Source organism: Oncorhynchus gorbuscha, linkage group LG19 (genome assembly GCF_021184085.1).
Source record: "Oncorhynchus gorbuscha isolate QuinsamMale2020 ecotype Even-year linkage group LG19, OgorEven_v1.0, whole genome shotgun sequence".
NCBI lineage: Eukaryota > Metazoa > Chordata > Actinopteri > Salmoniformes > Salmonidae > Oncorhynchus > Oncorhynchus gorbuscha.
This window is the reverse complement of record NC_060191.1, coordinates 10,829,123-10,841,531: the sequence shown is the minus strand read 5'-3', so window position 1 is coordinate 10,841,531 and position 12,409 is coordinate 10,829,123. Positions and strand designations below refer to the sequence as shown.

At 44.1% G+C, this 12,409-nt stretch overlaps 2 protein-coding genes across 2 annotated transcripts; both read right to left on the bottom strand.

Annotated features, from left to right (window-relative positions):
* Positions 1 to 340: 340 nt before the first annotated feature.
* On the bottom strand, positions 341 to 9,235 carry ppox (protoporphyrinogen oxidase). The gene is made up of 13 exons (XM_046316243.1): positions 9,080 to 9,235; positions 7,393 to 7,500; positions 7,103 to 7,237; positions 6,839 to 6,954; positions 6,568 to 6,700; positions 6,331 to 6,475; positions 6,009 to 6,202; positions 4,273 to 4,333; positions 4,008 to 4,126; positions 3,771 to 3,884; positions 2,794 to 2,943; positions 1,684 to 1,726; positions 341 to 1,524 (listed from the first exon to the last, which is right to left on the bottom strand). Exons 2-13 carry the CDS (start codon positions 7,477 to 7,479, stop codon positions 1,391 to 1,393), a joined length of 1,431 nt encoding a protein of 476 aa, XP_046172199.1. The 5' UTR covers positions 7,480 to 7,500; positions 9,080 to 9,235; the 3' UTR covers positions 341 to 1,390.
* A 112-nt stretch (positions 9,236 to 9,347) lies between these two features.
* On the bottom strand, positions 9,348 to 11,486 carry zmp:0000000951 (interferon-inducible GTPase 5). Its single transcript, XM_046316244.1, has 2 exons — positions 10,843 to 11,486; positions 9,348 to 10,622 (listed from the first exon to the last, which is right to left on the bottom strand). Exons 1-2 carry the CDS (start codon positions 11,313 to 11,315, stop codon positions 9,812 to 9,814), a joined length of 1,284 nt encoding a protein of 427 aa, XP_046172200.1. The 5' UTR covers positions 11,316 to 11,486; the 3' UTR covers positions 9,348 to 9,811.
* Between the last annotated feature and the right edge of the window lie 923 nt (positions 11,487 to 12,409).

Genomic DNA, 12,409 nt, shown 5'->3' with positions numbered 1-12,409 from the left:
CTTTAAGGAGAGGCAGCAGTGAGAAAAGCTCTCTCTCTCTCTCTCTCCTGCTTGCTCTCTTGTTTATGCGACTGACATTCAATGCCTCAAGTTGCTTTCTTATTTAATTCTGTGAAGTAGATCACAGAGGGAAGTGACGTGTGGCCTAAATCTGTCATCAGCTCACTGTTGTAAAGCTGTTTCTCTGCAGGATCATTCCTCTGACTCTGGCTATGGGCAGTAAACAATATTGGTATTCAATGTCAGTTGAAAAGGACCTGAAGCAAGTCAAAAAATCTCTTCTTTTTTTTAACAAACACTTTGACCTTCACTAAGACAGTCCATGACATAGACAACAAGATGATAAAGCATCATATTTATTGCTCTGCAACATTCTCCAAATAATAAAGTTTTATTTAACAAATGTGTATAAAAATACATTATCAAGCCATCCACTTGCCACTGTACGTGCACTCTATAAATTAAAAGTTTCCATTATCGAGATCATCACATCCGTGTGTGTGGTTGTTACCACGGTGATGAAACATCAGCGCACATACTTTACCATAATATTAATAATAGATTTTTGTCTGCTATATTCAGAGAGGATAGGGTAAAAAATAGATGGCTGCAAAGTACAGTTAGAGTAGGGATATACACACCACTGATTATCACATCATTTACATGTCTCCCACATCAAATATGCCTGTACATTCATGAAGGGGCGGTGATTTCTGTTAGCAAAAAGGCACCATAACTAAAAGATGAAATCTCATCCTGAATTTAAAATGTTACCTCTACATTCTGAAAATTAAATCCTTGAAGTAAGCTTATGGGGACAGATCACCCTAAAACAGTTCAGATCGTGGTTCCCTTTTACGTAGTGACTACATAAGACTTCATTCAGCCCTTTATTTCAAAAACAATATTTTATTAGAGCGAGAACTGTTCTGTGGGTTACCTGTGATTTCCAGGCTAGTGGTGATGTCTCAGACAGAGTATTGTTTCTGATAGAATCATCTCGAGGTTCAAGCTGTACTTTGTCGAAATGAGATAGAAATGGAAAACTTTATAAATATGCTGCTTATAAATCAAGGATATTGCATGAAAATGACATCCCTTTGCAGAGGGCTTAAATGCAGAGGGTGACTAGTAAGTTGTGTGTACATTTTATTAGTATTTTTATTTAACTAGGCAAGTCAGTTAAGAACAAATTCTTATTTACAATGACGGCCAAACCCGGACGACGCTGGGCCAATTGTGCGCCGCACTATGGGACTCCCAATCATGGCCGGTTGTGATACAGTTGTGTAAAAGCAAAACTAAATGTAGAACGCAATGCGATTGGGGAAAAAAACAAGATCTCTTAACAATATAAGCTTATATCAATGGTTGGAACCTGAACGTCTGGTTAGACTTTTCCCACAAGGCCCTCTGCTGCCATACGTCCACTGAAGATGACATCATTGACCGAGACGCCATCATAAGAGGACCCAGCCAGACTAAGGGGTAGATTGTGGTCTCTGATGTACTGTCTCATATTTTCTGTTGATAGAAAAACCAAGCCCAAATCAACAGATATTCACAGTAGATAGGTATATTTAAAAAACTAAACCTATTTTTCGATACAGGGCACAGAGATCAGAGATACCCAGCACAAAAGCAAAAGTCAAATCTATTAAATGAAGACTGTCCTCATCTTACCAAGTCGTTTCCAATGTCCAAGGTAATATTGAGGAATGCAGTCCTAGAGAAGATAAATGACATATTAAGACAACAATTATATTAGCTGTCCTGATCCCAGACCTGTATGAGCTAAAGCCGTCGCTTAACTATCATCGTAATGCCAAGGAGTTGGCTAAGCACATACAGACCTCGAACCAGATGACAAATGGTGGAGGACGTTAAAACTAAGAGTGATTGGACAGGAAAGCAGGCACTCAGAACACATTTATGGAAGATAGCAGTGAAAGATGAATCCATCCTGTCAACAAATTTTAAAAAATAGGACATTTGTTCCTCTACAGTGTCAGTTCGGAAGTGATTATCGCGTCGTCTATCTATACAGACCACACCATTCAAATTCAACTCTTTGTCTTGCTCAAAACTTCCTGCTATCTCTGCTGCTTGGTTGTTGGTTGACATGGGAGCGCAGAGAGATAACACAAATGGAAAAGGACTTGTTGGTGCTGATGAAATAAATGACAAGACCATCTGAGCATACAACAGGGGGAATGACTTGGTGCAAGGGAAACATCAGGATTTGAGCTAGAATCAGGGAGACGCAGCACTATGAATACTGATGTAGCTGACTTGGGGTAGTGCGTGTCTGTGAAGATGTGTGTGTAGGAGTAGGGGAAGAGGATCTAACATCCCAGTCCCTCTCTCCATCCTGCCTATCTAGTTCCATAGAAGCAAAGAGGGAAAAAAACCAATACAGAAACAGAGAGGAGCCATCTATCTGGTGAGATGGTGATCATCAACAGGCTTGTTGATCTGTTTGCTCCAGTCTTGCTCCCCTGGCACAGGGCTAAGTTATGACATAGTGGAGCTCAACTGAATACATCGGTGGTTGGTTCGAATACTAACTGAATCCAGGGCCCAATGAGGACCTCTGGTGACACATAGTGATTAATGAATGAAATTGAACAAGAAGAGGCCTTTGACAGGATATCTCCCACCTGGACGGACACACGGACACACACGGACACACACACACACACACACACACACACACACACACACACACACACACACACACACACACACACACACACACACACACACACACACACACACACACACACACCTTACCTTGAGTAATGCAACGATGCTCCAGATAGGTGGTGCGGTAACGCCCAGGTGTGATGTCACGGCCTGGGTAGCCCTATCCAGGAGGAGCTGCTCAGTCACTTTCTCTGGATTCCCAAACACTTCCTGGAACCAGGCCCCGCCCATCATCACCTAGGGAACACAGACAGTACACACACAGCGGATTAAAATCATCAAAGCTTGATGATGAGTTGATTATTTTAATCAGCTGTGTAATGCTAGGGCAAAAACTAAAGCGTACACCCAGGGGAGGCCCCAGGACTGGGTTTGGGAAGCCCTGATTTAGAAAACTGTCTGTCTGTCTGCCAGCCAGCTTAATAATAAATAAAACATCAAACATCCTTTGTCCTAAAGGACCTATAAGACCATCAGTGAAGAAATGGAACTACATTCCAACAACAGCCTTGTTCAGGGCTACTGAGTTGAAGACCCATGGATGGCTGCATCATATTTGCCTTGGCCAGCAGCTTGTCTGTTTGCATAAACTGACGTGTCTAGAGAAACAGGCATCTGCCCAGTAAACAAATAATGTCTTAAGAAGGTGAGGAGGAACATCAATAATGGAGTGACATATGTTGTAGAAGTCAAGTCACATGGCACCAGAGGCTATTTGCAGTTAGTTATACAGTATGTCTTCCACACCAGGGTATTCCAAACAGAAACTCCCTCCACAACCTTCCTGTGACATGACCCAATAAGCCTAAATGAGGATGCGGCTGGACTGTGTAAGGGACATGGGGATCTGTCATCCTCACGTCTAAAGCATGAATCATTTACGCTGAGCGTAATCCTGTATATCTTGATGGGTTCCACTTTGGTTTATACATGGAAGGTTGGTCCCTGCCATGCTGTGCATTATTAACATAGGCCTTGCAAGAATACTTTCCTATAACACACACATTATGTAATTGTTTGTGTATGAGAGAGAATATAGTACATATATATTGTGTGTCTCTTACTGTTAGTCTGGTGGTGTGTCCTCCAGTGCGGTTGTGCTGGGGGAAGGGCACAGAGTCATAGACCACCCCTAGGAGACCTCTGTCTTCTGAGGATGGCACCAGGTGGCCAAAGCCCTGAGGCCACACAAGACAACACTCATATTAGATACACACACATTCTGAAACACACGCATACCCATACAAAATAACAGAGAATCTTTTAAAACAAATTGCTTCATTCTCATTGAGTGTTCTCACAGTGACAGGCAGGACGGAACCCTCGTACTCCAGGTTTACCACGGCAACGGTCACTGTGGCGATCTCCAGTAGCTGCTGTGACAGGGGCTGTGCAGCAGAAGGCAGTGCTGAGGCCAGAGCTAAAACAACACACACTCACAACTGAAGACCAACACCACACAGGCTTCCAGGTCCACAGGCAGAACGGCAGGGACTGAATTTAGAATCACTGTTTGAAGTTAAAAGATGTAGGTTCAGAGGTCAAGTTTAGTAAAAGTTAATTTACCTTTTGCGGGTAGAGCAGAAATGATATGATCAGCTTTGATGGTGCCGACCTCCAGTTGAATCTTTGTTAAAAAATCAATTCCACAGACATAAGTTGATTAATTTACTCAATTTAATAATCAACTTAAAAATGCATATACAGTGGGGCAAAAAAGTATTTAGTCAGCCACCAATTGTGCAAGTTCTCCCACTTAAAAAGATGAGGCCTGTAATTTTCATCATAGGTACACTTCAACTATGACAGACAAAATGAGGGAAAAAAATCCAGAAAATCACATTGTAGGATTTTTAATGAATTTATTTGCAAATTATGGTGGAAAATAAGTATTTGGTCAAACTTAGACTTATCTGTCTTATCAATACTTTGTTATATACCCTTTGTTGGCAATGACAGAGGTCAAACATTTTCTGTAAGTCTTTACAAGGTTTTCACACACTGTTGCTGGTATTTTGGCCCATTCCTCCATGCAGATCTCCTCTAGAGCAGTGATGTTTTGGGGCTGCTGCTGGGCAACACGGACTTTCAACTCCCTCCAAAGATTTTCTATGGGGTTGAGATCTGGAGATTGGCTAGGCCACTCCAGGACCTTGAAATGCTTCTTACGAAGCCACTCCTTTGTTGCCCGGGCGGTGTGTTTGTCATGCTGAAAGACCAAGCCACGTTTCATCTTCAATGCCCTTGCTGATGGAAGGTTTCCACCCAAAATCTCACGATACATGGCCCCATTCATTCTTTCCTTTACACGGATCAGTAGGTATGGTGTTCTTTGAATGCAACTCAGCATTCTTTGTCCTCCAAACACAACGAGTTGAGTTTTTACCAAAAAGTAATATTTTGGTTTCATCTGACCACATTACATTCTCCCAATCTTCTTCTGGATCATCCAAATGCTCTCTAGCAAACTTCAGACAGGCCTGGACATGTACTGGCTTAAGCAGGGGGACACGTCTGGCACTGCAGGATTTGAGTCCCTGGCGGCGTAGTGTGTTACTGATGGTAGGCTTTGTTACTTTGGTCCGAGCTCTCTGCAGGTCATTCACTAGGTCCCCCCGTGTGGTTCTGGGATTTTTTCTCACCGTTCTTGTGATCATTTTGACCCCACGGGGTGAGATCTTGCGTGGAGCCACAGATCGAGGGAGATTATCAGTGGTCTTGTATGTCTTCCATTTCCTAATAATTGCTCCCACAGTTGATTTCTTCAAACCAAGCTGCTTACCTATTGCAGATTCAGTCTTCCCAGCCTGGTGCAGGTCTACAATTTTGTTTCTGGTGTCCTTTGACAGGTCTTGGCCATAGTGGAGTTTGGAGTGTGACTGTTTGAGTTTGTGGACAGGTGTCTTTTATACTGATAACAAGTTAAAACAGGTGCCATTAATACAGGTAACGAGTGGAGGACAGAGGAGCCTCTTATTAAAGAAGACGTTACAGGTCTGTGAGAGCCAGAAATCTTGCTTGTTTGTAGGTGACCAAATACTTACTTTCCACCATAATTTGCAAATAAATTCATTAAAAATCCTACAATGTGATTTTCTGGATTTTTTACCCCTAATTTTGTCTGTCATAGTTGAAGTGTACCTATGATGATAATTACAGGCCTCTCTCATATTTTTAAGTGGGAGAACTTGCACAATCGGTGGCTGACTAAATAATGTTTTGCCCCACTGTACCACCACAACTCCAGTGCAATGGCAGTACACATACATGTGTCCCAACCCCCAGGTCTCCAGCAGTCTCACCTCCCAGCCGGTGCCATTCGTACTTAGCCCCATCACAGGGGTGTCTTTGTGCACCTCTACATGTCCCCCATTCCTCATCCTCTCCTCTAGGGCTTCTGGAAGGTTCTGTAAGCCCCTCTTCAGTGACCACTGGGCCCAGTTCTCCTGAGCGGCCCTCTTGGCCAGAGTAGAGGGGGGTACGTCTGGTTCAGGGCCTGGGGTGACAGTCACACTTGTTATTCATCTACTCATTTAGACAGGTCAGCAATAGGACTGTTATGGGGACCTTTTAGACTCTCAGAATTCCTATGTAGCTTCGGTGTGGTGGCGGACTCTCTCTCACCTGAGCCCAGCAACATCCCCAGGACGATGGAACCTCTGGCCTTCTCTGCGTTGTAGAGTGGCGGGAGACAAGAGCGCACACTCAGCTTCCTGCAGTCCCCTGCAAACACTCCCCTGCACAGGCTGTCGATGGCAATGTCTGCAAGCTGCAGAGGGAAGAGGAGCATACTGTCACTCTGAACTGATGTGGAAGTTGTGTGGACATCATTTAGGGTCTTTTTTTTAAACACCATCACACCTCAGTGCCCAGCCTTCTCGACACGAAGGAATGAACAGACTCATCCTCCTCCTTTCCTCTGCTGATCAGTATCTCCTTCAGTACGCTCTGGACCAGAGGACGAGAGAACGGAGGGACTGTACGCACTACTCCACTGGATGGAGGGACAGAGAGGGACAGAGGGTGACTGACTACCTACAGTTGATTCATTTCACCATGTTGTGAATGCATGAACATAGCTGTTTGTGTCTAACATGGTACTATTTTATCACTCATCCTTACCCCCCCTTACCCTAAGCCAGAAGGCATCTTGTGTAGCTGGCCTCCCACGTAGAGGTAACGGTTCTTAGAGGCCACGTGATCATAGGTGACTGGCAGGACCTCACTCTCCAGCCCCAACTCTTCCACCTGTAGAAAACAGACTTCGATTTTTACTCACACTCACACTCTCACACACACACACACACACACACACACACACACACACACACACACACACACACACACACACACACACACACACACACACACACACACACACACACACAGTGCCTACCATGTTGAGTGTGTTTCGTCCCACGGCTCCTGCAGGTCGAATCCCTCTGGGTCCATGTTCAAACACAGCTCCATCCTCCCTACGAGTTGAGCTTAGCCAGCCTCCGAACCGTCCAGCCCTCTCCAGCAGCACTATCTACACAGACAGAGAATGTTGTACCTGTGCAGGGCCTAGTGGGCATTTCATAATAGTGTAATAACAGCTTAATTACAGTATGTTTGGTCTTACAGTAGAGATGTAGTCTACCTGCATGTAGCATATGTGGAGATAGTTGTGGTAATGATATTTACCTTGGAGACCTGGGGGCTCTTGCTGAGGTGGAAGCAGGCTGACAGGCCCCCGATCCCCCCTCCCAGGACAGCCACTGTCTTCTGCATTTAGCCCTACGATGCCCAGCTCTGTGCAATGGGACAGAACAGGGCTGTAGTGTCTATTCTGTACCCTACAAATGGCATTAAGAGCAACTGAGCAAGCCAAGTCATGTTAGTAGAAACTTCAGTGAAGTTAACGAGGGGGGAAACAAGGACAGCTGCACACTATCAGACCGGTAACTGTCAAGTGGCCTGGCCAAGCCTACTTGACCCCATGAGGAAGTGTTTTTGAAGATGAGCCCCACAGGGTGATGCAGTGACAAGGATTTGTGGAATTCAGCTATGACTACATCGATTTGCTCAAGGTCAATACTTCTAAAAAGTAATTGTTAAACACTTACCTTGTACCTATGTTTGTCCTCTGTAGTTCTGTGCCTGTTCGCTGAAAACCATACTTTTTAATAAAACGTTCATTAAATACAACCACCAACCGTTTCCTATTTTCTGTTGCTCTAAAATGGTATGTCATGTGCCAATTGAATTTCAGATTAGGCAGGATAATGTACGTTTTTAGAGCAATCTTTGAACAATAGAAAATGTGGAAATGGTCAGTGGTTGTATTTGACAAACGTTTTGGTAAAATGTATGGACAAAGGCACCCAACTACAGAGGACAAACATAGGTACAAGGTAAGTGTTTCATAATTTTAAATTTTTGGCCGATGTAGTCAGTGACTGACTTCCACAAAGCCTGGTCCCTGCTCAACTCCATTGGTGGAGATAATCAGAAACTTCCTTCACCACGGAGTTGAGTTTAGTTAGCTACAAGGGCCCGTTACTAAAACAATATGACGGTGTCTCTCACTCATCAAACAGATGACTGACAGAGAGTTGTAGCCCATGTCTCCCACTAATCTGAGTGGAGAAGGAGGGTTGGGTCTGGGTGGTGGCCCCTGATAAGATGACATAACGACAGCCCCTTTTAATCTGCTGTCTGGAGACTCAGAGAGACAAAATAAATGTACTATTGAAATAAATACTTTCTTGTACAGTCAGTGACAGTTTTCACTCGGGAAACAGTTGAGCATATGTCTAGCAGTAGCTGGATACAGCAATAGCCTAAATACAGATAGCTTGAATATTATATTTTTATTGTGAACACTTTTTAAAATAATGTTTTACTTTAGCTTATTTGGTAAATATATTTATTTTTTAAACTCTTCTTGAACTGCACTGTTGGTTTAGGGCTTGTTAGTAAGCATTTCACGGTAAGGTCTACACTTGTATTCGGCGTATGTGACAAAGTTTGATTTGCTAGCTATTTATCTAGTTTGATAAGTAAGGCCAGTGAACGGTGCAAAGGCATGATTGGCCAAAGGCAGTCATTCGGTTGTGGGCAGGTTTACTGTAAATGACAATACACCCGCAATATATCTAATTCAACAAAGTAACGTTAGTTGTTTTGAAGGAGTCTTCGCTCACAACACCTGTTGTCAGATGTTATCCAATGCATTCAAAATAAACGTAAACGTTGTTAGCCGGTTAGCAAGCAACACAACTGGGAAAAAAGTGTAGCATACGTTGCAAAGGAAGGCACAACTTCACGAGAGGTAAACAGACATTTCGATATGCTTATTGGAATAAATGTAGAAATGTCTAGAATTTACCTTTTGCGATCAAAAGTTGGAGTCACGACTCATATGAACCTCCGTGACATAACGTTGATGACAGAGGACTTCGTCGCTGCTTTGAACAACCAATTACAATCACCGATTTCGTCTTTTTTGCTGGGAATCCTTTGCTTGTTCTTTCTGTTTTCTGTATGGCTGCCATCTAGTGTATGGGAAAGCACTTTACAACATGGCTGCTTTCTTTTATTGCTACGTGGAGTTCATAACCGTCCATAAATACAATGACTCATTTGAATACCGGTAATTGTATTTAATGTATTTATTTTTATTTGCTTAAAACCACAATGACCCATAACTTCATAAACTGGATACAACATTACCATACAATGATTATTTGTACATTTGTATTGTATTTGTGAGACATTCTACTGCACTGTTGGAGATAGTAACATAAGTGTTTTGCTGCACCTGCCATAACACCTGCAAATCTTGTAAGTAAGCATTTCACTGTAAGGTTGTATTTAGCATATGTGATAAATACAATTTGATTTAATTTTAAATTCATGTAGACTACCAATAAACTTAGATTTGATTTAGATTTTAATATAGAACATGGACCCAGTCATTCAGATTATCCAGAGCCTCTGACGTCTCACATCATGGCTTTGATACAACAGGAGACAGATAAAAAAAATAATGTACCTAGCTATATAGCTAGTTAATTAAAGGTTAAATAAAACAAAACAAATACAGTTTGTTGAAATTACGTCACTGAAGCTTACAAGGGTCTGCCTGGTCCTTTCCCCCCCACACCTCTGATTCCAAAAGTTCTACAACATAATGAACAAGGGCAGCCTTTCTGTGGGAAGCCAGTGCACTACACAACAGCTCCTGCAGCCTGGGGAAGTCCAGCTCCCCTGGGTGGAAAGCTGACACCAGGAAAGTGGTATGTTTGAGGCCTAGTCGACCTAGGGCCTCCTCACTCCACCTTCTAACCTCTTCAACAGCTCCTTCCCCCATTAGGTCAGCCTTGGAGAGGACCAGGTAGCACATCCTCCCCTGAGCTGACAGACTCTGCAGCAGCTGGACACAGACCTGGCTAAGCCTGAGAGGCGAGACCAGGATGTAGACATCACATAGTGGGTGCAGAGGAGTCAGCGACATCAGAGGGAATGGAGATGGAGGTTGCGGAGAAGATGAAAGAGCCTTCTGATCTGTCTTGTTCGATGAGGGAGCCAGTTCCCCCACCCTGCCCATGCCTGGTAGATCCCACAGCCAGACATTAGGCAGCTCAGGGTGTGGGAACCCCAGAGCCTCCATGGTGGTTTCAGTGACTCCAGTGGGAGACGCCCTCTCGTCCTGGTCCTTCAAGCCCAGGAGGGAGTTGACTAGGCTGGAGCTTCCGCAACCCGTCTGCCCCAGGACCCCCAGGTCCAGTCGGAGGTGCTCCAAGGCCGTGAGGGCGGAGAGAAGTCTGGATGGGGGGTTGGTCAGATCTCTGGACTGGAACAGGTGTCCATTCCGATCAATGTCCCCCGGACGCACCTTATCCATTCTCAGTCCAGCTGACAGCAGAGACCTGCAGGGAAGGATACGAGCAAAAGGATGCAATGATACAAAGAAGTGTGATTTGGGTAAAAAATAATAATAATGGTTTGTTTTACAGTATCTCCTCAAGGTACAAACTTGATTATTTACTCTGAATCTGAAAAATTGCCATGTAGCTTCATTAATATGAATTATCTGTACACACACTGTTTGCACAATTAACCATAACATAAGACTAAACACACACTCACTGTTCGTTATTCCTCAGCAGTTTTGGAACACTGTTTTCTCTGAAAACATCCACCATGAACTGACAGAAGGCTTTCTTTCTCAGCTCAGGCAGAGCTGTAGTCATGGTCGCTCCAATTTCCCTTAACTCTAGTAACGTTTGCTTCACATCCTCTGGGACTTCAGCATCTCCAGCTGTGGCTGCCAGCCTCTTCCTCTCAATCTCCATCTGACGGGCTCTCATTCTCTCCCAGGCACAGGTCTTACAGGGTCCTATGAGCTTCTCCTGGACCAGGTCCCACTCCTGTTCAGCTCTGACTAAGAACAGCGGTTGGTCCCTGTCGCGGAGCTCCATGATAGGCCCTGGGAGGTTGTCCTGGTGCTGCACTGACGTGAGGACCACCAACACATCGAAGTGTTCAATAGGGTGGTTTTGGCCATCGAGGCTTGGAATTGTCCAAATCCGAATGTTGGGGATTTTAGGGTGCAGGACCATTGGTGATTTGGGGTGCAGGACGATCGGTTGGTTCTCAGTGGGAGGGTCATCTCTCTTGTTGTCGTCCTGCTCACTTTCCTTAACCTGTCCTTTTCCTTCTCTCTCAAACACTTTAGTCAGAGTCTCCAAAATCTCAATTTCATCATCATCACTAGCTTCCTCATCCTCACTTTTCTCCTCCTCCTCCTCCTCCTCCTCCTCCTCCTCCTCCTCCTCCTCCTCCTCCTCCTCCTCCTCCTCCTCCTCCTCCTCCTCCTCATTTCCTAACCCACACAGTGCTCTGGCCAGTTGAGTGTTGGCCTCCTGGGTTCCCCCAGTAACAGCCACATCTAAAGGGAAGTGGTCATACAGTTCCAACGCCGCCACCAGCTTGCCCTCCAGTCCCGTCACCCGTGGAGACGATCGCCATGGTGCAAGCAGCAGCTCTACCATTTCTTCACTCAGTTTCCCAGTCATCATGAGCTCAGTTCATCTCCCTGAGAAAAAACAAACGAGTATAAAGGTATTTGTCACAATTATGTGTTCCTAAGACTTAATATTGTACAAGATGCTCTTGTTACAAAACCAATAACTAGCCTACGAATATTGTTGCACTTTCTTTGTCTAGGGGTCCTAGGCTCTTGACCTCTTGGTCAGCCAGTCCAAGCGTATTATATATTTTTTCAGTTGGTGACTAAACATAAATATGTACCAAAAGGAAAAATACCAAAGGTGCCCAAACTAAAGGCTAAAAACAAACAAAAGGCCTCATGGCCACCAAACAAAACCCACAGCCTTTATGGCTTGCTAGCTGGGATACTGACTGACGATCACATTCTTCATATTCTTCTTCTTCTTCTTCAATGAGGTTTAACGGCGGTTGCAATACCACCAACATAAACTATCAAAATAAAGAAAGTCGCACACTCCATACATAAACTCCCAGTAATTTCATGGGTATTTGCACACTCCATATATAAACTCCCAGCAATTTGTGTGTGACTTTCTTTATTTTGATAGTTTATAGTTTATTCGCCATTAGTCAGCACCTCCACACAAACTTTTTTTCTGGGTGTGCGCCAGCTCATGTTTTTTAATCTAGCATTACCACAACC